General features: G+C 36.8%; 1 protein-coding gene across 2 annotated transcripts in view; it reads left to right on the top strand.

Moving 5' to 3' along the window:
• abca2 (ATP-binding cassette, sub-family A (ABC1), member 2) overlaps nt 1-25592 on the top strand; it is a 61921-nt gene that overhangs the window by 30827 nt on the left and 5502 nt on the right. For both annotated transcript variants that reach the window (XM_059550945.1, XM_059550947.1), the window contains 40 exons: nt 1250-1361; nt 3580-3743; nt 4349-4470; nt 4895-5005; nt 6564-6740; nt 6870-7091; nt 8445-8797; nt 8880-9039; nt 9283-9411; nt 9513-9680; nt 9855-9951; nt 10860-11033; nt 11571-11673; nt 13498-13612; nt 13710-13900; nt 14026-14176; nt 14262-14466; nt 14583-14741; nt 14886-15066; nt 15231-15443; nt 15530-15726; nt 15823-16002; nt 16749-16924; nt 17041-17161; nt 17238-17510; nt 18087-18299; nt 18817-18919; nt 19030-19355; nt 20358-20571; nt 21327-21432; nt 21524-21635; nt 21750-21810; nt 21894-22068; nt 22178-22293; nt 22421-22568; nt 23462-23585; nt 23674-23806; nt 23896-24016; nt 24123-24301; nt 25058-25199. In XM_059550945.1, coding sequence (XP_059406928.1) covers nt 1250-1361; nt 3580-3743; nt 4349-4470; nt 4895-5005; nt 6564-6740; nt 6870-7091; nt 8445-8797; nt 8880-9039; nt 9283-9411; nt 9513-9680; nt 9855-9951; nt 10860-11033; nt 11571-11673; nt 13498-13612; nt 13710-13900; nt 14026-14176; nt 14262-14466; nt 14583-14741; nt 14886-15066; nt 15231-15443; nt 15530-15726; nt 15823-16002; nt 16749-16924; nt 17041-17161; nt 17238-17510; nt 18087-18299; nt 18817-18919; nt 19030-19355; nt 20358-20571; nt 21327-21432; nt 21524-21635; nt 21750-21810; nt 21894-22068; nt 22178-22293; nt 22421-22568; nt 23462-23585; nt 23674-23806; nt 23896-24016; nt 24123-24301; nt 25058-25199 — 6527 coding nt within the window. The remainder of the gene's footprint in view (nt 1-1249; nt 1362-3579; nt 3744-4348; nt 4471-4894; nt 5006-6563; nt 6741-6869; nt 7092-8444; nt 8798-8879; nt 9040-9282; nt 9412-9512; nt 9681-9854; nt 9952-10859; nt 11034-11570; nt 11674-13497; nt 13613-13709; nt 13901-14025; nt 14177-14261; nt 14467-14582; nt 14742-14885; nt 15067-15230; nt 15444-15529; nt 15727-15822; nt 16003-16748; nt 16925-17040; nt 17162-17237; nt 17511-18086; nt 18300-18816; nt 18920-19029; nt 19356-20357; nt 20572-21326; nt 21433-21523; nt 21636-21749; nt 21811-21893; nt 22069-22177; nt 22294-22420; nt 22569-23461; nt 23586-23673; nt 23807-23895; nt 24017-24122; nt 24302-25057; nt 25200-25592) is intronic.

The raw sequence follows: 25592 nt of genomic DNA on the forward strand, positions 1-25592 counted from the left end.
AGACAACCTGTCACTGGAACAGCAGAAATATAACATGCCTGTGTTAACGTCAATCGAGGGACATTTTTCACAGAGTCATCAGGTGCCGATGGCGAGTGGTGTCTAGCTAATGAGGGCAATGTTGGATGAGGATGCCAACTCCACAGGCCACGCGCCGCAGTGACAAAACACTTAGGGAAGAAAAAAAAGAGTCAGCACTTACCATTAAGTAACCTTCTAGATCCCTCCATCAGCGCCATCTGCCTCGTGTTTACATTTCAGTCAAGGCTGCCAAAGTGAATGGAGGTGAAAGCTGTATTTGAATTGACTGATACTCTAATGGAGGATCATGTCTCACAGAGCCATTCATTAATTAAGACTTCATTAAATAATCTCTGCAATTATAGACCTAATTTAGTCATTAGCAATAGCATATCAGTGTAGGGCAAATTCGTAGAAAGGGATTGTTGTATGAGAGAAGTGCTATCTAAAAGGTGGTGGTACATTTCAATAAGTGAATTGTTAAGTGAACAAAAGTTACAGCCTGTGTGATCATTGAACTTACTATTGGCCGTCGATGATTTGTCAATTAAAGAATCGTAATTTGTGGCCTTTGAGAGACAAACCCGGTTATTTACCCATCCCTGAGATTTGACTCCATATCAAGTGTGTAGAGGAGCAGGTTGCAGTGGGGAAGTGAGTCATCTAAACACGTCTGTCCACTCCTGTGTTCTATAGAAGACGTGACTGGCAGCATGTGGGTGTAGAAGAGCCGTGCTACACAGCGATGCTTGTTTCTCTCTGCTTCAGTGACAGCTTGTCCGGTCGACCTCTGCGTGCATGATGAAGTGAATAATTTGAAGGCCACTTGGAGTTTATCGCGATGATCTGACATCTGAAACCCTCTCTGACTCTGTGTTTGCTCTCTGATATGTGACAGCTGCTTCTTTTTCTCTCCCTGTCTTTTAATCTCTCCCCAAATCTTTGATCTGCGGACCTCTGAAAATATCATTTCTGTTGTTTGTTCTATTATCCCGCATTTTATGATCCCGCTCATTCATTAATTCACTCACTAAACTTCCCGGCCATAAATATCTATCTCCATCCGTACACTGCTCTGTTTTATGTTCCTCTCCTCTACATTTGAACACACCTGCACCTTCGTCAAAACCATTTAAACCTCAATGCAATACTGGATTTCACTTTTCTGTCACCTCCATCCTCTCCGTCCCTGCACCCTGGCGGTCTGTTTTTCCCCGGTTCTGTCCAGCCTTCTACAGTGGGGCCCCTCTCACCTCGGCGGGCATCATTCCCATCATGCAGTCTTTGTGTCCGGATGGTCAGCGGGATGAGTTTGGCTTCCTGCAGTATAAAAACTCCACGTGAGTCCACCTACGCTCTGTTTCTGATTTTTCCTCTCCCGATGACTAAGATGTTCTCTAATGGATTCAGTTTTCATTATATGGTGTGGATAGCAGTCACCATCTCCACCTGTAATAGTGATCTTACAAGTTGTTTGATTGTGTAGTGGATCTTGTCTTTGTGTTTAGATGTAATTTGATTGTTTGATGGATTGTAGTGATAGAACAACATAACTTCGACCTCAGCATGACTGGTCAGCAGCATTTCTTGGGTTTGGGAATGCACTAACTTAAGTAGCAAGACTGCCTCCTTGATCAGTTTTACTACAGTTGTTTTGCTGGTAAAGGGCATGGCTATTCTCATCCACCAGCCAGGGATCCGTTCTTCGTACGTCGCTTATTACATCCGAGATGAACTGTCACATCCAAGATGATATAATCGCACTAATCAGGATCTGGCTAATTTGGTTCTCCGAAAGCACCTGTTGTTGATGATTAGTATGACTGGATTATGTTATCTGAGATAATTGCACGTTCATGGGTTGGTTTAAAAGGGGCTATGTATCGATACTCGAAACCACAGCAATGCAGCGATTGGCTGGCGGCAAGACATCAACGTGATGACATCTTATAATTACTAATTTCTGGACTTTTAAAAGGAAACAGCCAAGTTAACAAAACTACATAAATGTGCACATTTTTTATTTTCCTTTTTTTTACATGATCCAAATTATTTAGATGCACGATTTATAATATTTTTACAGTCTTTACATTTTAATTTCAATGTTGTAATTAGCTATTAATTTAATTTTATATTTGGACATATTTGTTACGTGACCGCATTTATGAAAGTTTCTTAAGGGTCAAGATCATGTTATCTGCATCTCCTGCGCTCCATCAAGACACTCCCATAATAGCCTTCATCACTCAAATTAATGCACGACTCTACATGATCTGTTTAGCATGTGTGTAAGACTCAAATATGATTATGAAGTAATAATTTTATGACGAATAAATATTTCAGGCGAGTAAAACTGGCTGTCTCTATAGTTGGCAATTATGGACTACACAACATTATATTATCTTTGAATATATCTTTCTATATATCTTTTATATTATTATTTTAAATGGTTGTCCCTGGATCAGTAGGATACTCTTGTAATAAAGTAACGGTGGTAGTGCACCGATTCTAAGGATCAGTTCTGGTTAAAAAGATGCGAAACTAATCCTGTTTACATGAAATAAGCCTGCTTAGCGACGTACGAAGAACAAGCCCTAGAATAGACCAAAACTGTATACGTGAATATGTGTATATATATATAATATATATATGTGTGTGTGTATATATATATATATATATATATATATATATATATATATATATGTATATATATGTATGTATGTTTTTTTGTACTGTCAAATGTTTGATCATGATTAATCGCATCCAAAATAAGTTTTTGTTTACATAATATATGCATGTGTACTGTGCATATGTATTATGTACATATAAATACACATATAGTTTATATTTTGAAAATATTTACATGTGTGTGTATATACATTAATATATTTATATTCTTATATTTTATATTATGTATAAACATATTTTTCTTAAATAAATACATCCATGTGTTTGTATTTATATATATAAATAATAAATAGGCACAGGGACCTTGTATTACAGTATTATGCCAGCATCTACATCTTGATATTATGATGTGATTCTTTTTCTGGACTTTGGTGTTTTCTGCTAGAATGAAATTAAACAAATATAACAAAAAATGTATTAATTATTGGTGTGAGATAGAAGCATAGGTTTATGAGGTAAAATTCTTTAAAATTTTGTTTTTCCAGCATCTTATCTATAATCTAAATTCTCAAAACACTATCCAACAGTCAAGTCAAGTCACCTTTATTTATATAGCGCTTTAAACAAAATACATTGCGTCAAAGCAACTGAACAACATTCATTAGGAAAACAGTGTGTCAATAATGCAAAATGATAGTTCATCATTGAATTCAGTGATGTCATCTCTGTTTAGTTAAGTAGTGTCTGTGCATTTATTTGCAATCAAGTCAACGATATCGCTGTAGATGAAGTCTGGACCACAGTCTCTTTTTTTTCAGTTGATTACTCCGCTTATACGATTTACCTTTCTCTTCTTTGTATTCTGCTCTTCTTGTTCTTCTTTTCTTTTTATTTCATTTCTTTGACCTTTCTTTTTCTCCTGTTTCTCAGTGTGACTCAGTTATTAGAAAGGATCAGTGAAGTCGTGGAGCAGAATCACTTGTTTACGTCAGACAGACCCAGTCTGGGAGAGGAGCTGGAGTCACTGCAGCAGCACCTTGAAAGTCTGAGCTCAGCACAAGGCCCTCTAGAGAGCCACTACAACACCAGCCATGGTCAGAAAACACATGCATACATACATATACCAACCTTGACCATAACCGTACATGCAAATAAGAAAGCAAATGACTATTTTGGTCAGTGTAGTATTTAAATCACATTGTTATTACATTTCAAAAACAGTTAGATTTCAGATGCAATTTCAAATTATCATTTGAACATTATCATTATTATTATTTTAGTTTTTTCAGGATTTTTAAATGAGTAGCCAGTTCAAAAGAGTTCAGCAGCAATTTGTTTGGAATAGACATTTTTTGTAACAATGAAAAAATAATAATATTATGTAAGTAATACTAACACTATAAGGACCTGGGGAACCAGTATTACGTCATCTGTTACATCCCTAGTACAACAATAACACGTATCTAATAGAAATCTTGATATGATGATGTTGTGATTCCTTTTTTGGGATAACTAATAAAGAAAATATTTTGGTGTGAGAAAATACTTTAAATCTTATAATAATTGAAATGATCAAAACGAGTATGAAGTATGAATTTCGTTAACTAATAATTGCTGACCTCATATGTTTAAACAGTAGTGTACATATACGTCAACTGCAGCAAATCAAATTTTCTTTGAAAATGTTTCTCCACTTCAGGCTTTACTGTGGGAAGTGTCCTCAGGAACCAGTCGATGTTCCAGCAGTTCCTGATCAGAAACCTATCCCTGCCAAATGACACAGCCAGCCTGCTGCTCTCCTCCCCCATCAACCTGAAAGAGGTCTGTCTTCTTACCTCAGCTTCTTTTTCCCTCCAACCCAGGTCAAACAGCAGTGCTTTTGAAGTCCAAATCATGACTCGGCGTCATGTTTCTCTTAGCCTTCTTCCGCTTTGATCCTTTTTGGAGTCTCAGCTCGTGTTTGCAGCACCATTAACGATTGTGCTCCATGACAACAGAGAGGGAGGACGTGCAATAGAATCTAATGCTTTAGGGCAGAGGAGCTCCAGCATAACGTGCTTTAATGTCTCGGGTTAATGTGCTGTAGACAGTGTAAAAGTGTTGAGATATGCTTCCGAAATGAAATCTTAATTTTCCTTAGGGAGTTTCGTTTCTTCTCTACTCTGGCTATTTGAAGTATGTATGAGATAGGAGTTTCTAAATCTGTGCTTGTGCATGGGTGTGCGTGTGTGTGTGCTCTGTTCAGGTGTATAATCTCATCTTTGGGACGTATCCTAAAGTGGGATCAAAGGTAGGAGAAAAAGATGAAGGACAGCATGAACCCCACAGTCCTGGAGAGAAGCTTGTACAGCTCGAGGTACAGAATGACAGAAACGCAAACATTTCCATGTGCATGTATACAGTATGTCCACTGCTCTTCACAAGTTTAGGGTCTGTAATTTATTTCTTTAAAATCAATAAATATTTTTATTTAGCAATTATGAATTGAATCAACATTGAAACTTTGACATTGTTACAAAAAATCCATTTCAAATAAATGATTTTCTTTCTGTTCATCAAACAGTCGTGAAAATAGAGAGCAACTATTTTTCAACACTGATAATAATCAAATATATTTTTCTTGAGCAGCAAATCAGCATATTAGAATGATTTCTGAAGGATCATGTGACACTGAAGACTGGCGTAATGACGCTGAAAATTCAGCTTTAGCATTACTGGAATAATTTGTATCAAGTATGTTGACAGAAAACATATTACAACTACTGCTATATGACCGACCCCAAACTTTTGAATTGTAGTATGTATATTAGATTTTGCCGTTATTGTGTGGTTGACACTCTATTCTAAATAAAACACGTTGTATAAAGGTGCATTTATGGAGCAATGCATTTTTCTTTCACACTTTTCTATTTTTGCAAAAATACAATTCTCTATTTTATTCTTATTATATGTCACATTATAAACAGCAACTTCTAATTAAATAAATACAAACATAAATATGGTTTAAATATACTGACTATATTGCTTAGACTCCATTAAAATGCACAAGAAGTGCAAACACTAAACTTACTGTAATGCAAGTCAGCAATAATTAAATAATATAATAACTGTCCCACATTTTACAGACTTAATGCGATGCCAATGCTGCTGCAGTGTCTTTCTCATTTATATTTCATACTTGTTGAGTTGCTGGAAGCAACTTTTTTTGAATACTACACACATAATTAACCGACTACTTGATCACAGAGTCCTGAGAAATCACCTGTCTGTGGCCCAGCCCTAGAGACTGTAAATGGCAAAAAAATAGTATTTTTTCTTCAACATTTTCTTGTGTTTGCTGATTTGTTGGCATGTCTTTGGGTTAGGGCTTTTGGAGAGAGGTTGTGAGGTTAAGATATCAGACGGAAATAATGTCAGATTGTTAGGATGCTTAATAGATGGAACATTGTAAAGATATTATATGCATTATACTATATTAATTTTGACATAAAATTAGTTTAGAAACTGAAACTGTACTGTCTTTGATTTGGATTCATTAGAAAGTTCGGTGTGATCTCACTATGTATCAGCGCCATGTAGAAGACTACTGAAATGAGGAAGCAAAGTCTCTTCCCTACATTTTTTTTTTGTGCATTCATATTTTGAACAAATCTTAAGTTCTGATTACATTCCATACTGCTTGACCAATTGAAATGATGTTTGCACATTAATGTCACACTAGCCTCATCAAGTTGAAGCACTTGGGACATTTAGACTGTTGTTGATCATTTTCTAGTGCCAAAGCAATTGCATGCCCTAATTGGAAAGCCCTTCACAACAAATGACTAACTACTTCTACCTGTAAATAATGAGGGGGTGTTTTGTCCCTGTTTTGAGTAGGCAAAATCTGTGTCTCTCTCCTCATTCATGCTCAGAAGCAGTTACTTGGAGGCTGGCGTAGTTTGGACGGGGGTCTGATTCAGAAGGCATTGAGAGACCCATCCAAAGCTGCTCATCGTCAAGCTCTGCTCAAAGTCCTGTCCCAGGCACTCGGGATTGCTGGAGGTGGAGGAGGCCAAAAATTTGATCCCCAAGCATTACGTGAGATGGAGGTTGGTCTGCAAATCCATTTTTTAATGAGTTTAAATGTAAAAAAGATGTTTTGCAATTTTGTTCTGCAAAAATTGTACTTTAAAAACCCACCTCAAAAAATTGCTTACATTTTTTTATCTGTTTTTTAGGGGATTCTGTTGACTGGTGCCGTGCTTGAAACCCTCACTTGTGGGGAAGGAGGGAACAGTGAGATAAGCAAAATCCTATTGGTCCCTGAGAAACAACAGGCAGTTCTACAGGCCTATCAAATGACTGTTTGTGGTGGAAGGGCGGAACAGAGGGCGGAGCTGTTCAGGGAGCTGAGTGAAGAATTGAGAGATCAGATTAATACACAGAGAGTGTTTGATCAGGTACATGCAAGAACTGCACATCTTCTTAAACATACAATTTGGTATCTACATTTAATATCCCAGGGGTTCATTTTTATTAAAAATAGTTTGTATGCATATGCATAATATCACATATATATGCATATATATCACATGATCCTTTAGAAATCATTCTAATATGATGATTCATTATCAAAGTTGGAAACAGTTCTGCTGCTTAATATTTTTTCAGAACATGTGACACTTTTTTAGGATACTTTGATGAATAAAAAGTAAAAAAAAAAAAAAAAAGAAGATATGTTTTTAAAATGTAAATATTTTGTAATAACAATATACACTACTGGTCAGTAATTTGGGGTCAGTAATTTTTTTTTTCTTTCTTTTTTTTTAAAATAAAATCAATACTTTTATTCAGCAAGGATGTGTTAAATTGATAAAAAGTGATAGTAAAGAAAATATATTATTATAATATATAATATTTTTTTTAATTTTAATAAATGCAGTTCTTTTTAACCTTTTATTCATCAAATATATTAGACAGCAGAACTGTTTCCAACACTCATAATAAATCAGAATATTAGAATGATTTCTAAATGATCATGTGGTAGACTGGATGTTACATGTGACACTGAAGGCTGGAGTAATGATGCTGAAAATTCAGCTTTGCTATATATATTGAAGTATATTCAAATAGAAAACTATTATTTTAAGTTGTAATAATATTTCACAATATTACATTTTTTTTCTGTATTTTTGATCAAAAATGCAGGCTTGATGAGCAGAAGAAACTTCTTTCAAAAACATTAAAAATAGTAATGTTTCCAAACTTTTGGTCTGTACTATATATATATATATATATATATTAACCATGTTAATATATTTGTGTGAAAATTATTGATCAGTTTTCCAAAAATTACAACAGTCTCAATTTAGCAATTTATTTGTTTATTTATTTTGTGTTTTAAGGATATATAAGTGCTTACTGTGAAACTAGTTTTAGAAAGACACAGAAATCTGTCATTTTATTCCATTCATTATAGCTAAAAATTTCATTTCCATCACCGTAATTGACAAAAAAGGGCAGAGAGTGCTATTAAACACAATATATAATTTAAGATGTGCTGTAAATTACACTGTGGTAGGAATTTTCATTACTATCAGAGAAAAAAAGACTAAAAGTCCCATATAGTTGAAGATTATTAGTGGAAAAATTAAACCTTTAAGAGTATAAAAAGAGTGTTTAAGAAAGTGTACAAGTCAAAAAAAAGTGCCCATTAGTTCAAGAAACACCCATACTGTACATATTACTTCGGATTCAGCATTACTCCTTTTTTATTTCTCCGTATGTCACTCACTCCTGTCCTCTTTCCCCAGTTGCATCTGGAGCAGTCCAACATATCCAGCCTTTTGGATCAATCCCATCTCGGTGCTCTGCTGAAGAACCTGGCGGATGTAGAACGGCTCTTGAGGGATGTGGATTTGCTGTCAGGTCTGGCCAGACTGCTCCCTAAAGGGGCCTGTGCAGGCCACCAGCCTCCTCCTATAGCCAACACCACCTCTTGGAGCTCCAACACAACGACATGGGGTCCCAACACAACAGACAGCCCTGTGGAGGAAGGAGAGGGAGACGAAGGAAACCAGGCAGAACCTGAAAACCCTAGATCACAGTTTTCTGCCTTTGTTCAGCTGTGGGCAGGTCTTCAGCCCATACTGTGTGGAAATAACAGGTGCGTGTATATATGAGTGTCAAGGTGTATTGCCTTCCTGAATGTGAGATGACTTTTTCAAGAATCTTTATTGTTTTATCAGGATTATTGAGCCAGAAGCTCTGAAACAGGGCAATATGAGTTCCCTGGGCTTTACCAGCAAAGAACAAAGAAACTTGGGATTACTTGTCCATCTCATGACTACAAATCCCAAAATCCTCTACTCTCCCATTGGCTCAGAGGTGGACAAAGTCATACAAAAGGCAGGTCCAGACTCCTGATGTGTTTCAAGGCTGAAAAAGACTTACATTGAGCATTTATAATGTAGAAACTGGGTTTGCAGTAAAAAAAAAAAAAAATCTAATGATTTACTCCTGAATCCAAATTAATCCTTTTTGTTTTTTTTTTTTACTTTCTGCTGGTAATTCTTTCATTTAATTTCAGTTGTACCCAATTATTAGAGAATCATTTGAATAGCTGAAAAAAAAATGTCTCTCTCTCTGTAGGCCAATGAGACATTTGCTTTTGTGGGGAACGTGACTCATTATGCCCGTGTGTGGCTCAACATCTCGGCTGAATTAAGAGCCTTCCTAGAGGAGGGTAAATTGCACAATCACCTGATGTGGCTCCAGCAGGTAACAACATGTCTTTTTGTTGCTAATTTAAGAATTTTTGGCTTGAATAGAACTTTGTGTTGTGCATATGCTTAATGTCTTTTGTTGTCTGTATGTCGTAGTTCATTGCAGACCTAAAGAAGCACCATGAACTGTTGAACGTTTCAGACAGTGACCTGTTGAACAGTCTGCTGGAGGAGAACTTCACCCTGCCGAACACAACCACTCTACTGGAGCAGCTGCACACCATTGATAATGCTGCCTGTGGTTGGACAAACTTCATGTCAAAGGTCTGGAGAAGAATTTGATTTAATTATAATTAACTAGTTGTAATTATTTAATTATAATTAACTTGAGAACAACTATTTCCTTTTTTATTTAATTGCATTGTTCGTTTTGATATATATATATATATATAATTCTGACTTGATTTCTAAAAACTAAATCTGTTCTGAATGCTTCAGGTCAGTGTGGATATCTTCAGAGGCTTCCCTGATGAAGAGAGCATTGTCAATTACACACTGAACCAGGCCTACCAGGACAATGTCTCAGTCTTTGCAAGTGAGTAATCATTGGATCTCATAAAAGCTTTCACTCCCAAATCAAAAAGAAATAAGAACTTATATTTGCTTCTAAAAACCTATTTTTTGATTATGATTTGATTATGAACCTATTATGATTTTTTGCATTGTGAAATATTTTTCAAGACGATTAAGTTGTTTTTCTCTAAGTTCTCAGAGATAATGCAAAAAAAGTTCTCATATTCTAATTATCATGTGAAAAAAGAAAAATGATTCAAACTGTCAGTTATTTATGTTGTGGTAATATTTGCGATACTGTATTTCAGAATGAAACACAAAAAGTATAAATATTACAGTCTAAAAACAATGATCCCAGGCACACATCAAAACATTAATGAAAAGCTATTATTCAACTATTTCATGACGTTAAACATTTAAAAAGAATGAGTACAAATAAGGGGCTGCAAACCCACTTGTTTCAGCCATAAACAGCTTCCTCTGGGTTCACTATTTGTGCTCTTTTCAAGAGTTTTGAAGTTTGCATTGGTTCATTATTTTTTTGCATTGTAATTGTTCCTTACCAAAAGCACATTCAAACATATTTTGCAGAAGTTCTTCGTTTTTTTTTTTATATAACTTTAAAATGTAGAATTATGCATTATGATAATGAGAATCATCTTCCAAAAAAAATATTTATGCATTTGTGATGAGAATTTGGGGAGATAAAATTGTCCTGAGATAATATCGCAATGCAATGTAGTTTTATGTAAATGAGATTTTTCATATGATTTTGTAGTGTAATATGACTCAGCTATTTCTTAACAAGGTTTGAGACACTGACCATTCTATTCCCCATGAAATCTACATTTTCATGATTAATTTAGCCCTCAGTCATACCTTGTTAAATGTAGCCGGTAGCCATATGTTTAATCTGTGCATCCTCTCTAGGTGTGATTTTCCAGACCAATAAAGATGGATCTCTGCCACCCCATGTTATGTATAAGATTCGACAGAACTCCAGTTTCACAGAGAAAACAAATGAAATCCGTCGAGCTTATTGGCGCCCTGGGCCAAACACGGGTGGCAAATTTTACTTCCTTTATGGCTTTGTGTGGATCCAAGGTATGATAAGACGACTTAGCGAGACTTTGTTCTTTCACCTAGAATAACAGTTTGGATAGGATATCCAAAAGCAGATATTTTTTTGCACTTACTGTAAATTACTTTAGCTTGAGCACTTTAAAGTTTTGATCTTATTGGCAGTGAAAGGTCTATCTTTTATCTAGAGAGTGGTAATCTAAACTTATGAGCATTAGTTCTGCCATTTTTGCAAAATTCTTTACAAAACTGTTGACAAAGCAATAAATCGCTTGCTCTGAAACAACATCCACAGAGAACTGAATTGGCATGGGAAAAGTGGAATGGATTAGATTTTTCATTCAAAATGAAAGTTCTTCTGGTAAAATGTGTACCTGGTTATGTAAAGCTTGGTGCACCAGTCGGTAAAGTGCTGCTTTGGCATTTCTGGAAGCACTTATTTAAGAGCTCAGAAAAGCCAAGAGGATCAAAGCTTTCCCTCAGTGTAAAGCTGCAGTGTGCAAATTCAGCTTCAGCATGTCTACTTCATGCTGTAACATTTTCCATGTTTCTTCCTCTTAGATATGATTGAGCGGGCAATAATCAACACGTTTGTAGGCCATGATGTTGTTGAGCCTGGAAACTATGTGCAGATGTTTCCCTATCCATGCTACACTAGAGACGAGTGAGTTTTTGTATATACATTGTCTAAAATGCTGTGTTTAAGACATGGTGAATCGCAGATGTTAAGTTGCATTGCGTTAATACGTGTTATACACATTACAGAGTGGGATCTGAATGATCTCAGAGTCAGAAAGAACACAGATGCTAATATTAAGAAGAAAAAAAAAACATCCCTCACTCCAGGCAAAATCACACAAGCTCCCTGCTCTGCTTCCACTCCACATTAAATTTGCAGACGACACAGCATTAGTCAGTCTCCTTCAGGGGAAAGAGGACAATCATAGACTCATCTTAAGGCAGTTTACTTTGTGGTGTGATTTTTTTTTTTTACCACAATTTCTCTGAAGAATATAAAATTAAAGAGAGCAGCATTTATTTTGAAGTAAATAGGCTTTGTAATAGTGCTGGGCGATGTACCGGTAAAAATGGTAAACCAGTTTTATTTACACAAATGGTATGAATTTTAAGAAATAACATTGCCTTAAAACCATAGCTACATAATGTTGTTTATTTAAAGGAGATCACTGTTAACTGCATACACTCCTGACTAGTGGTCGACCGTTATATTGCCAAATATCGACATCGGCCGTTAAGTTTTTTTCTGCTTAGCCTATATTTTTTCGAGGCGGGACTTTTAGTTAGATGATTCTAGTTTAGATGGATTTTCTTTTCATCTTAACTTCATACAGTGTATATTAATGTAGTATTTAAAGGCGCAGCTACAGCAGTAACCAAGGAAACACTGTGTCACTGCTGTTCCATAAGCGCCACCTGCTGTTAGTGAGTGAATTTGCGTTCTCATTCACATTGTCTGCTGTTTTTGTTTGGTTCAGATGTGTTTTATTCAATTCAATTCAAGTTTATTTGTATAGCACTTTTTACAATACAAATCGTTACAAAGCAACTTTACAGAAAATTACGTTTCTACAATATTTAGTAGTAGTGGTGTTAAGTTTACTTATAAGTGGTGACTGTCAGTTTGTGCACGTATGACAGGATTTTTAGAAAAATTAATACAAGACTTAGTCAGCCAGACGATGAACATTATTAATATTATTAATAATTAATAATTATTATATGATGCAGTCACACTTGTAGCAATAATTGTTAGTTCTGTTTGTTGATTCAGGGTTAGCATCATCTGGGGTCCTCTGAGGGTCAACATCATCTCTTCTCAGGTGTTCTGGATTCAGACTGGAGCTTGTGTGTGGCAAAACATAGAAACAAATAGAGACATCATTAGCATAGCTGCTGTTCCAACAAAGTAAAATTAATTAGTTTAACCCAAGCTAAAGAATAAGAATGCGCATTTGATCACATGCAACTATACTCACAATTTAAGAGATACATTATTCGAATGCTTGGCGAAAGAGATGCGTTTTTTAATCTAGATTTAAACAGAGTTTTAAACAGTTTTATGTAGCAAGATATCACAAAGGTAGAGTAAGACCATTCTGTTTTTCCTATAAATTTTGAAATTATGCAATTCAGTTTACATTAAAAACTGCTCATGCTATATGTATGATGTTTGTTTGGAATGTGAAAATGCAGTGGTTCTGCAAGTGTTTTATGCATTCTGGTTAATATAAAGGCACAGTCAGGGAAAAACTGTGATCCGTGACCATAAAACCACTAAAATCCCCCCCCAAAAACCCTGCCCAGCACTGTTTTGTAACATTATAAATGTTTTTACTGTTACATATGATCAATATAATACATCCATGATGAATAAAATGTTGTTTTTATTTTCTAAATGAATAATAGCGATGTACTGGTGTATCAGCTTGTTGATGTGGGAAGTTGTAACCGGTTTTTCCATTTGCAGTTTTCTGTTTGTTATCGAGCACATGATGCCTCTGTGTATGGTCATATCCTGGGTCTACTCTGTGGCCATGATGATCCAGCACATTGTAGCAGAGAAGGAGCAAAGACTGAAAGAGGTGAGAGAATAGACTGAACTTTCTTTTAAAACAAACTGGTGTCACTATCAAACTTCTGCGTGAGTGGTGCCATGGTTGAAGCAAGTTGTTTTTCCAGGTGATGAAGATGATGGGCTTGAATAATGCAGTGCACTGGGTGGCCTGGTTCATCACAGGCTTCGTGCAGCTTTCGATCTCAGTGACGGCCCTCACTGCCATACTGAAATATGGCAAAGTGCTCCTCCACAGTGATCCCTTTATCATCTGGCTCTTCCTCACAGTCTACGCTGTAGCCACCATCATGTTCTGGTACTGCAGCCATATTCTAATGTTTACTTGCTTTTCCGTTCTATTTACATTGCTTTTCAATGAAGAACAGTAATCAAAAGGTGTTAATGTTATGTAAAAGTTCTCTCCATTTCCTTTTCGGGAAGTTTCCTTGTGTCAGTGTTGTACTCCAAAGCCAAACTGGCTTCAGCATGTGGAGGAATCATCTACTTTCTGAGTTATGTGCCGTACATGTATGTGGCCATAAGAGAAGAGGTGGCTCACGACAAAATCACTGCCTTTGAGAAGTGCATAGCGGTATGAAGGCTTTCCATGAACCCCTTTCATGTTCCATTTTGATATTCTATTAATCTTCAATAAAAAAGTGATTCTCTCTCTGCAGTCTTTAATGTCTACCACAGCGTTCGGTCTGGGATCAAAATACTTTGCGCTGTATGAAGTTGCTGGGGTTGGAATCCAGTGGCGTACTATCAATCAGTCACCTGTGGAGGGCGATGACTTTAACCTTCTGCTGTCTATGGTTATGCTCTCCATTGATGCCATTGTATATGGTGTATTGACCTGGTATATAGAAGCGGTGCATCCAGGTAAGCTGCAGTGATGTCATTATTGTGCAGTGCAAACACTGCACATGTTGTTATTCAGCAGCAAATTTAAAGTATTTGTTTTGGTTTTTTTGTAATGTTTCTTTTTTCTCTTCCAGGGATGTACGGACTGCCCCGGCCATGGTATTTTCCCCTGCAGAAATCCTATTGGTCAGGAAGTGGCCGCATAGAGACATGGGATTGGCCGTGGGGTGGCGGCACCAGGCTGAGCGTGATGGAGGAGGACCAGGCTTGTGCTATGGAACACAGACGCTCAGGTACACTTTGTTTCCCATCCATCCATCCATCGTATCATTAGCTTTCACTTTTTTGCTGAAGTTAGAATGTTTTGTGTAAGGATAATGTCATTTGTACAGATATTTTTAGGCATGTTACAAAATGTATCATTATTTGTTGCTCAGAGGAAACTCGTGGAATTGAAGAAGAACCCAGTCACTTGCCACTGGTGGTGTGCATAGACAAATTAACTAAAGTCTACAAGACAGGCAGCAAACTGGCCCTAAACAAGCTGAGCCTAAACCTGCATGAGAACCAGGTTGTCTCCTTCTTGGGACACAACGGGGCTGGCAAGACCACCACTATGTGAGTGTTATGATATTGTGTTTCGTAGTGTATCAGAGTGGTTCTAGACCCATGCTGTGCTTATTTAGGCTCACGATAGCACTCTACGACCTAAAGTTTGGATGATATATGAAACTGATATTTCTTGCAGAAAATTAATTTATTATCCAATGAAACTCTTGTAGGTCCATACTGACCGGATTGTTTCCACCCACTTCTGGCTCTGCCACCATATACGGCCATGACATCCGCACAGAGATGGAGCTCATCAGGCAGAATTTGGGCATGTGTCCCCAGCACAACGTTCTGTTCGACAAGCTCAGTGTGGAGGAACATCTGTGGTTCTACTCGCGTCTGAAGGGCATGGCTGAGGAAGATATCCGAAAAGAGATGGACAAGTAGGTTAACACACTCGCATTTTGCTAACACTTACTCAATCGCACCCATTCCTGAGTTCATTAAGGCTGTGTGTCGGAATTCACAGGATGATAGAGGATCTCGAATTGTCCAACAAACGTCACAGTCTGGTTCAGACTCTTTCTGGGGGGATGAAGAGGAAGTTGTCGGTGGCAATTGCATTTGTAGGTGGATCCCGGGCGGTGATATTGGATGAACCCACGGCAGGAGTCGACCCGTATGCCCGTCGAGCAATCTGGGACCTCATCCTTAAATATAAACAAGGTGATACTATGATTACTGTACTGTTTAAAAGTCTGGTGTCGGTCATCAGTTTTCAAATATATGATCAGTCCCAAACTATAATCTCTGTGTGAACAGGTCGCACCATTCTCCTCTCCACCCACCACATGGACGAGGCAGATTTGCTCGGAGACCGTATTGCCATCATCTCACATGGCAAACTCAAGTGCTGTGGTTCACCCCTGTTCCTCAAGAGCACATATGGAGATGGCTACAAGCTTACACTTGTCAAGAAACAGAGTGACTCACACACTGCAGGTATATGCAGATATGTGTCTTCTCATTTGTGGACTTTTGAACATTTTTTGGAAATGTTTTATTATTATTGTCTGAGGTGGCAATGTGAGTTTGTATCCAGCTCATATCATTTCTTTATTTAATTTTCCATTTTTCTCTTAGTGCTTTCTTGTCAGTAAATGTACCAAAATGCCTTGATATATTCAAAAATTACAAATCAGGGTTATTAAACTAACACTATCAAAAATATGAATTGAAATAATTATGAAAAAAAATATGTATTAGAGAAAAACTATGAAATGGTTAGAAATGTCATCTTGGAAACCAAATGAAATAAGTTGAAGCAGTAAAATTAACTGGAAAAAAAAATTAATCTGAAATAAACTAAAAAGTTCTATATTAAACAAGCAAATGCAAATTACATCATACAAATACTAAAATGTATCTTAAATTCAAATGGAAACTAAATAAAATATAAAACTAAAAGCTAATTTGAAATATTAATAAAAACTTACCAAATAACTAAAATAAAATGATTATAAATGTATAAAATCTATTGGTAAATATCATTTTGGCTTTTCTGTTTTATCTCCATATTTCTTTTTAATTTTCCTGCTTTATCTCCATATTTCTCCATATGGTTCTTCTGTTCCTCATTTAATTGTTTGTTCCTTTCAAATATCAAAAGAGCAGATGAAAAATCTCCTAGTTTTTCTTCTGCTCTTTCATGTGCCACGGCCTAACATCATGTTTCTGTTTGTTCTCAGATCAGTCAATCCAGTCTCCCGCCTCTTCCATATCTCCATGTTCAGAGAGCAGAGTGACACAGTTCATCCGTCAGTACCTTGCCTCCTGTCTGCTGGTGTCTGACTCCAACACTGAGCTCTCTTATGTCCTACCGTCTGAGGCTGTCAAGAAAGGATGTTTCGAGAGGTTGTTTCAGGTTGTCCTACACACAAACATTTTTAGACCAACATGATTTGATGGGAGTAAAATCTTTATTAAACTGAATATGAAGCATTCACTGATGGGCACATATGTTGGGGGTATTCTCTTCAGGCTCTGGAGCAGAGTTTGGACAGCTTGGCCTTGACCAGCTTTGGTGTGATGGACACCACACTGGAGGAGGTCTTTCTGAAAGTATCAGAAGAAGATCTTTCACTGGAGAACAGTGATGCAGGTTAGATGGTCAGACAGATCTATTAAAGCAATGCATCTAAAGCCATGAGATTTTATCTATGGTTATTTATCTTCAGATATGAAGGACTCTCCGGGCGGAGCCTCAGCTGGGAAGCCCTCTAATCTGTTAGGAGGGTCACAGTGTGAGGGGGCAGAGTTGATCCGGCCAGAAGTGGAGCTCAGTAACCTGATGATGTGCTCCAGGCTGAGCCCAAGCCAAGCATCCCTACAGTCCGGCTCTTCTCTCGGCTCAGTGAGAGGGGATGAAGGGGGACTTTATTCTGACTTCTATGGAGACTACTGCCCTTTGTTTTCCAATGGCCAGGATCCTGACTCAGCCAGTCTCAGAGGTGAGGAAATTGGATCTATCTATCTATCTATCTATTATTTTTATTTTTTTATTATTCAAAGTGGATAATTGCAGGTTAATAACACATTTATTCAATTTGACATTGTAAAGGTTTCGTTGTGGTCTGTGTCATTTCTGATTGGAACCAAAAATACATACACATTATCATATTGTTTCTTAAAAAAAACTAAATGCATTAATAACAAATTATTTATCACAGATCATTTGTATTAAATGTTTTTAAATGACAGCCCCTAATTATTGTTATTATAAATAAAAATTAATTAATGAAATAAATGTCATTATCAGTTCAACTGCACTGATATTTTAGACTGTTTTCTTTGTTAATAGCTCAGTTGGTAGTTGAGTTGTCTGCGAAGGAACTCACTAGGAACCAGTTCTTTATCGTGGTCATATCTTGAAGGCTTTTGGAAAAAGAACATTGTGTCTAGTGCTGTTTGCAGTCTTTGGACACAAAGCGGAAGTCTGTCTGAGACAAATGCACCTCTGAATGGCCTTTAGGTAACAGATAAAGATTACCTACCGCTCAGTGTACTATATACCCTCTGTGCTCCAGATGAAGATTCCTCTCCGGAGCCAACCATACACGAGGGCCAGGGCGGCTTTAAGCTTGAGGGCTGGTGGCTGAAACTCCGGCAGTTTCACGGGCTAATAGTTAAAAGGTTTCACTGCGCAAAGAGGAACACCAAGGGCATTTTCTCACAGATCCTGCTGCCTGCTTTCTTCATCTGTGTGGCAATGACTGTAGCTCTATCTGTGCCTGAGATTGGTAAGGACACTGGGCACCTTGTGTTGTGATTGTTTGCATGTTCTGTTTCTCTAGGGAATGTAGGTTGACCCAAATCTTGTATCACAGTATAAATAATTTTATATCAAGATATATAATGGTACATATCATTGTAAGCATATATATCATGTTATATATACAACTGTTTACAATTTTAGGGTTGAAAACATTTAAAAAAATTTACAGATCCCAAACCTTTAAAAAGTAGTTTATACTTTATCATTTTTAAAGTATTTAATTATAATTTATATCAATTAAAAAGGAAAGAATCCAGTGAATTCAATACTTTACAAATTAAAGCTTTGCTAGTACCTAAAGTACAAGCTACTAACAAAGAACCACTAGATCTCAATTAAACTAATTTAGGGGGCAATACCTTTTTAAAAATATTATTATGTAGATTATGCAATTTAATCAGAGCAGTTTATCTGGATTCTGGGACAAAAAAATGATAGACCTAAGTGAAGACTGTTTTGCTGGTCTCTCCTTGGTTCTGTAGGTGACCTTCCTCCATTGATTCTGTCTCCATCTCAGTATCACAACTACACACAGCCTCGTGGAAACTTCATCCCTTATGCCAATGAAGAGAGGCTTCAGTACAGGTCAGCTACAGGAAATATTGATTCAAATATATTTAAATTTTTTTGCATTATAATGAAGACACAAACATTGTCTCTCTTTCTCAATCCCTATAAACCTTTCTTTGCTCCAGGAGTAAACTTTCTCCCGATGCCAGTGCACAGAGGATTGTTAACACCCTGCGTCTACCCTCTGGAGTTGGTGCGACGTGTGTACTTAAAACTCCCTTCAACAGCACTCTGGACCAACTGGCCCAAACCCTGAATCCATATGCCAACAACTCCAAAACCCTGGCAGCCCGCTACTTCGACTCTATGTGCCTGGATTCCTTCACACAGGGTGTGCCTTTATCAAATTTTGTGCCCCCGCCACCCTCTCCTGCCCCCTCAGATGACCCAGATGCGCATTTTGAAGATGGCCTTTGGAACTACACTGCCGCTCCTCCCACGACTGTACGAGGTCAGTGTTTCCAGACTGGTGTATGGTTAAATATGCATGTTTTTTTTGTTGTTGTTGTTTTTAAATCAAAGCTGAGCACATTGTAAAATTTAAAACTGCACTTTTCCCTTTTTAATGTAACACTTTAAAATAAGTTTTTTTTTGTTAGTTTTTTTTATACATTTTACAAAAATGTATTTATTCCTGTGATGGCAAAGCAAACATTTTGCAGCCATTACTCCAGTCTTAAATGTCACATGATCCTTCAGAAATCATTAATAAGCTCAATAAGCTGATTTAGTGTAGAAATAAGAAATATTTCTTAGTATTATAAATGTTTAACAGTTGTTCTGTTTTACTTTCTTTCTTTTTTGTGGGGACTATGATTTTTTTTTCCAGGATTCTTTGATGAATATAAATGTGTTATTTGAAATAGAAGTCTATTGTAACATAATATATAAAAAATGACCAATTTAATGTATCCTAGTGGAACGAAAAGTATTAATTTCCTTTAAAAAACTATAAAACCAAATACTATAATATATAAAAATGATTGAATATTTGGTTTAATTTAGCATTTTTTAAAATTAAATATATAGTAATTTTTCTGGACTAAAATTAGATGTAATTTTAGAAATTGTGAGTTTAATTGAATGAATATGACATAATGATGAAACTATAATTTAGTAAGAATTTTCATCAGAAGACAAAAACTATGCCCACAACAAAAATCAAAAAATTAAAATAACACTTACTGGCAGCCAAAAGATGTAAAAGAATGAAAAATAGTAATTGATACTGAAAGGTATGCACCTTTGAATATGATTTTAGGAAAAACTGAAAACAACTCCTGTGTCACACACCTGCTGACTATTGCTAAAAGTGAAAAATGTATTTCCTTGCATAATGTAGATTATTCTAATACATACTGATTGCCGACTCTGTCTTTTTCCATGAAGATGTGTAATATGGATTCTTCCACTCATTTGATAAGGCTCCTCTCACCCTGCTGTGCTCCCACAGAGATGGCAACATCTCCCCCCACGCTGCCCTTGAGCATCCGGGAGCCGGTACGTTGTATCTGCTCCATGCAGGGCACGGGCTTCTCCTGCCCCAGTGGAGTTGGGGGTCGACCGCCCCTTATGAAGGTAGTAACCGGAGACATCTTGGTGGACATCACGGGACGCAACGTGTCCGAATATCTCCTGTACACCTCTGATCGTCTCAGATTACACAGGTAATCTTCTGAATGGGTGTCAAAGGGATAATATCATATTTTACTCCATTTATTAATTGATTTAATTAAGTAGTAACAGCATTTGAGAATTAAGATGACTTTTTTGCTGCTGTTTACTATATAAAAGTATTGCATTTGAAATGCTTATTCTGAATTTGTGGGTTTGCTCCCAGGTCCAATAAAGTTTTTAAATGAGCATCTTTGCAATGCCAGCAAAGTGATGGAGCAGGCCAAGTTGCTGAATTATAAATATTTTGTAATATGGAACAATATCATTGCTCATTTGCAATGTGCGCATGTATTCATCCTAATTACATCACCACAAACCAATGATTTCTGAACAAACTGTTTGTGCAGTGCAGTTTTTTGATTAATGAGCTTTTTGGACTGACTGGACGTTTTGGGCTTTTAACATGAATATAAAATATGACTCCTTTAAAATCGCTTTGTAACTGAAGTAGCGACAGGTCTCTTCTTTCGTTTTGTGATGCACGTCGAGTGAAACTGATTATCGAATAAGAAGAATCTAAAAATGGGCAAAAAATGCTACTTTTATATTAAAAATAAAACGTATGTATGAATGAAATAAACATTTACAGTTAGATCAATAAAATGCTTTCATAAAATAAAATGGGTAAAATAGGTGAATTACTACCAACTTTAAATTCTCATGCAATTTTAAATTAAGACTTTTTTTATACCTCTCTTTTGACAAGAACTCAAAAACTGCATGTTTTTTGTGTGTTATCCTGTAGATATGGAGGCTTTACTGTAGGAAACATTCAGAAATCTGTCCCAGCATCCTTTGGGAGAAAAACACCACCTATGGTGCGCAAAATAGCAGTGAGGCGATCCTCACAGGCAAGTCAGAGCATCTTTACCCTTTATAGCTGATATATATTTCTGAGGTAGTATTTCATCGTAATTTGAATGTGTTTGTCTTACTCTACAGGTGCTTTACAATAACAAAGGGTATCATAGTATGCCCACCTACCTAAATGTCCTGAACAATGCCATCCTCAGAGCCAATCTGCCCAGTAGTAAAGGAAACCCTGCTGCATACGGTGAGTCTGAATTAGCTACAGCTAACTAGCTAGAAGTCATCAATAGTTTTTTCTATTTAATTGTGCATGTTTACTGAATTCTAATGAAAACCCTATATGTGCAAACGTTCACAGGCATCACAGTGACCAATCATCCCATGAACAGAACCAGTGCCAGTCTTTCTCTGGATTATCTGTAAGTATTACTTTCCTCTCTTCTTCCTATTGCAGCCCTCAAACACTCATTGCTTATTTCTGATTTCATATCCGCTCTTCTAGGCTCCAGGGCACTGATGTGGTTATTGCCATCTTCATCATTGTAGCCATGTCCTTTGTGCCAGCAAGCTTCGTGGTCTTCCTGGTAGCAGAAAAATCCACCAAGGCCAAACACCTACAGTTTGTCAGCGGATGTGACCCTGTCACTTACTGGCTAGCGAACTACATATGGGACATGGTAGGGGGAAGGAGAGACTGTGTGGGATTTGGTGTCTATTCACAAACAAGAACAATCCTGAGGGCTAAACTGGTTTACACACAGATTTCTTTTGTTCTTTCTTCATTAGCTGAACTACCTGGTTCCAGCAACGTGCTGTGTCCTAATTCTGTTTGTGTTTGACCTTCCTGCATACACGTCACCTACAAATTTCCCAGCAGTGCTCTCTCTCTTCCTCCTTTATGGGTAAGCTCTTTCTGTGTGAAGCCTCAATCAGACGTGGAGAGACAATAAATACAGTTTTTTTTTAATCCATTTTATTCAGGTCTTAAAATACCACATAAAATGTGACCGTTTCGCTCTCTCTTTCTAGCTGGTCTATAACCCCCATCATGTATCCAGCCTCTTTCTGGTTTGAGGTGCCCAGCACAGCTTATGTTTTCCTCATAGTCATAAATCTCTTCATTGGCATCACAGCTACGGTGGCCACTTTCCTCCTGCAGCTGTTTGAGCGTGACAAGGTAGGTCAGACAGACATTTTTATCACTGCTGGCATGTGTGTATAAGCTGTATGACAACACTCTTTCGAGATCACGCTCAATAGAAGAAATATTTTTTTAATGTCTTTATGTATCTCACTTCCATCCAGGGGTTAGTTCAACCAAAATTCTGTTATTAATTACCCTCATGTCGTTCCAAACCCTTATGGCCTCGTTCATCTTCGGAACACAAATTAAGATATTTTTGATGAAATCCGAGAGCTTTCTGATCCTGCATAGACAGCAACACAACTACCACATTCAAGGCCCAGAAAGGTAGTCAAGACATTGTTAAAATAGTCCATGTGACAACAGTGGTCCAACCTTAATTTTATGGAGCTACGAGAATACTTTTTGTGTGCAAAGAAACCAAAAATAATAACTTTATTTAACAGTTTATTCTCTTCTGTGTCAGTCTTCGACTGGACTATTTTAACAATGTCCTTATTAGGCTTGCCACGATAGACTGTTCTGACGGTGAAGCCAGAAACCAGTTACATCATCGTCGTTTTGATTTTTTTAGAGTTACAAAATCATTCATTTTGTATTTTGAAAACCCTGTTGACTTTTGCCATTTTATCTAAGGTGATTTTAGAAGTTTTTTTTAACATTCATTTCTTATTTAATTGGTTCCACATTGTTAGAAGATTTTTTTCTTTATTTAAACTTTGTCATTTTCTATTTTATTTGCCACCTTTCTATTATCATGCCACCAAGCTTTCATATTCATTTTGCTAATAAATGTTCTACGTTTTTTATTTATTTGGTTATATATTATACATGTTTATACCTTTTCAATCGTATCCAATTAATAAAATCATATAGCAGTGTAACATGTTATCACTTGTTTGAATTTTTTTTTTTTTTTTTAACAGGATCTAAAGTTGGTAAACAGCTATCTGAAGTCCTGTTTTCTCATCTTTCCTAACTATAACCTGGGTCATGGATTGATGGAGATGGCCTATAATGAGTATATCAATGAGTATTACGCCAAGATAGGTGTGTTTATGCAATCTTCATCTCAGGGCATCGTTGAGGACTGTTCTTTGCACTTTTCAGATGATAAAATGCCTTCTCTTGCCTGCAGGCCAGTTTGATAAGGTGAAGTCTCCATTTGAATGGGACATTGTGACACGGGGACTGGTGGCAATGACCATTGAGGGTTTTGTTGGCTTTCTCATTACAATTCTGTGCCAGTACAACTTCCTCAGGAAAGCCCAGTGAGTGTGATTTTGTATACAGTATGTGTGTGCCTTTGACAGTTTAAAATGAAAATGATCTAAAGGTCACTGTTTTCATTTCTTTGAAGGAGAGTGCCTGTCAACAGTCAGCCAGTTGAGGACGATGATGTTGATGTGGCCTGTGAGAGACGCAGAGTGCTGAGGGGAGATGCTGACAATGACATGCTAAAGATCGACAACCTAACCAAGGTCAGACACTCCTTGACATTTTAAAACTTTCCCTTAACCCACTGCATCTGACCTGAACACATTGTTGGGTCCTCAAAATGTCCTCAGAGCCGGTGTTTCCTCACAGGTGTACAAGTCTCGCAAGATGGGCCGGATCCTGGCGGTGGACCGTTTGTGTCTGGGGGTCCGTCCTGGGGAGTGCTTTGGGCTGCTGGGAGTGAACGGGGCAGGAAAGACCACAACCTTCAAAATGTTGACTGGAGATGAGAGCACAACAGGGGGAGAGGCCTTTATTCAGGGACACAGGTGCTACATTCAGACCAGCTTTAATGTGTTCCTCCCTCTCTTCCTCACATTTTTTCTGTTATATTTTAAGCATAAACCAATCATTTGTTTATATTTATGTTATATATTGAAACAAGACAAAAACCTTTTTTTCATGGAATAAGAAAAATCTATTTTATATTTTTTTTTAAAGTCTCCTCTCATACAGTGTAATTTCTCAATTGAATTATTTCTAATTGACTTTTTGTAAGGAAGTTTTTATAAAAAGTAATATATTTTAAAAACATTTATGACATACTAAGTATAGTTCAAATCTATTAACCTATTTACTGACATATCACTTGAGACTTGCTGATATAAAAATCATAAATAACTTTATTTGGAGTACTACTTGTGTGCAATACACATTGCTTAATATGAAAAATGTGTTTTACTGTCCCTGTTGATGAGGATTTTATGATCTTTGAATAATAGAATATAGAATATGTCTTGAATTAAGCTGATTGTTTTACCCTTTTGGTAATTTATTAAGCATAAAACTCCAGTAAAGTGTATGTGTAAAACTACAAAAATAAATTCCTAATTATTCTCCCAAGAATTAAGAAAAATAAACACAATTCAAGTCTTATTATTAAGTCTTATCGTCTAAATATTATTACCACTTATCCCTAATGCAGCTCTGTGTTAATGATTTAAAGCTTCAATTTCTTCTTTATTTTGAATATATACTATTAATGTGAATGTCTTGGTCAGAATGAGTCTCTCATTACCTTGCAGTATCTTGCGGGAGCTTTTGCGCGTGCAGCAGAGCATTGGTTACTGCCCTCAGTTTGACGCTCTATTTGATGACCTGACTGCTCGAGAACATCTGGAGCTGTACACACGCCTCCGTGGCATCCCCTGGAAAGATGAGGAACGGGTGAGCACACACACACACACATCCTGTGTAGTCACACAGCATTCTGTGAAAGGTTGTCATGCACTTATCAGTGATAGTCAAGTGTGCATAAGAGCTCCTAAAAGCTCTCTTGAAATCATTTTAAAGAGTGCAAGAGCACTTAGTAATCTATAATTGTCAGCTGCAGTTTGAAATTCATTGTTCTTGCTGTTAAGGATAAAAGATCTTGCATTCTACACTGAACAAAATTATTTTTCATGAGCTGAACTCTAGATCTAAAACTATGTACACAAAAGGCCTATTTCTCTCAAATATTGTTCACAAATCTATCTAAATCTGTGTTAGTGAGCAATATTGTGAACAATATTGGAGAGAAATTGGCCTTTTGTGTACATAGAAAAAGTCTTTGATCTT

This window comes from Carassius carassius, chromosome 5, assembly GCF_963082965.1.
Source record: "Carassius carassius chromosome 5, fCarCar2.1, whole genome shotgun sequence".
Taxonomy (NCBI): domain Eukaryota; kingdom Metazoa; phylum Chordata; class Actinopteri; order Cypriniformes; family Cyprinidae; genus Carassius; species Carassius carassius.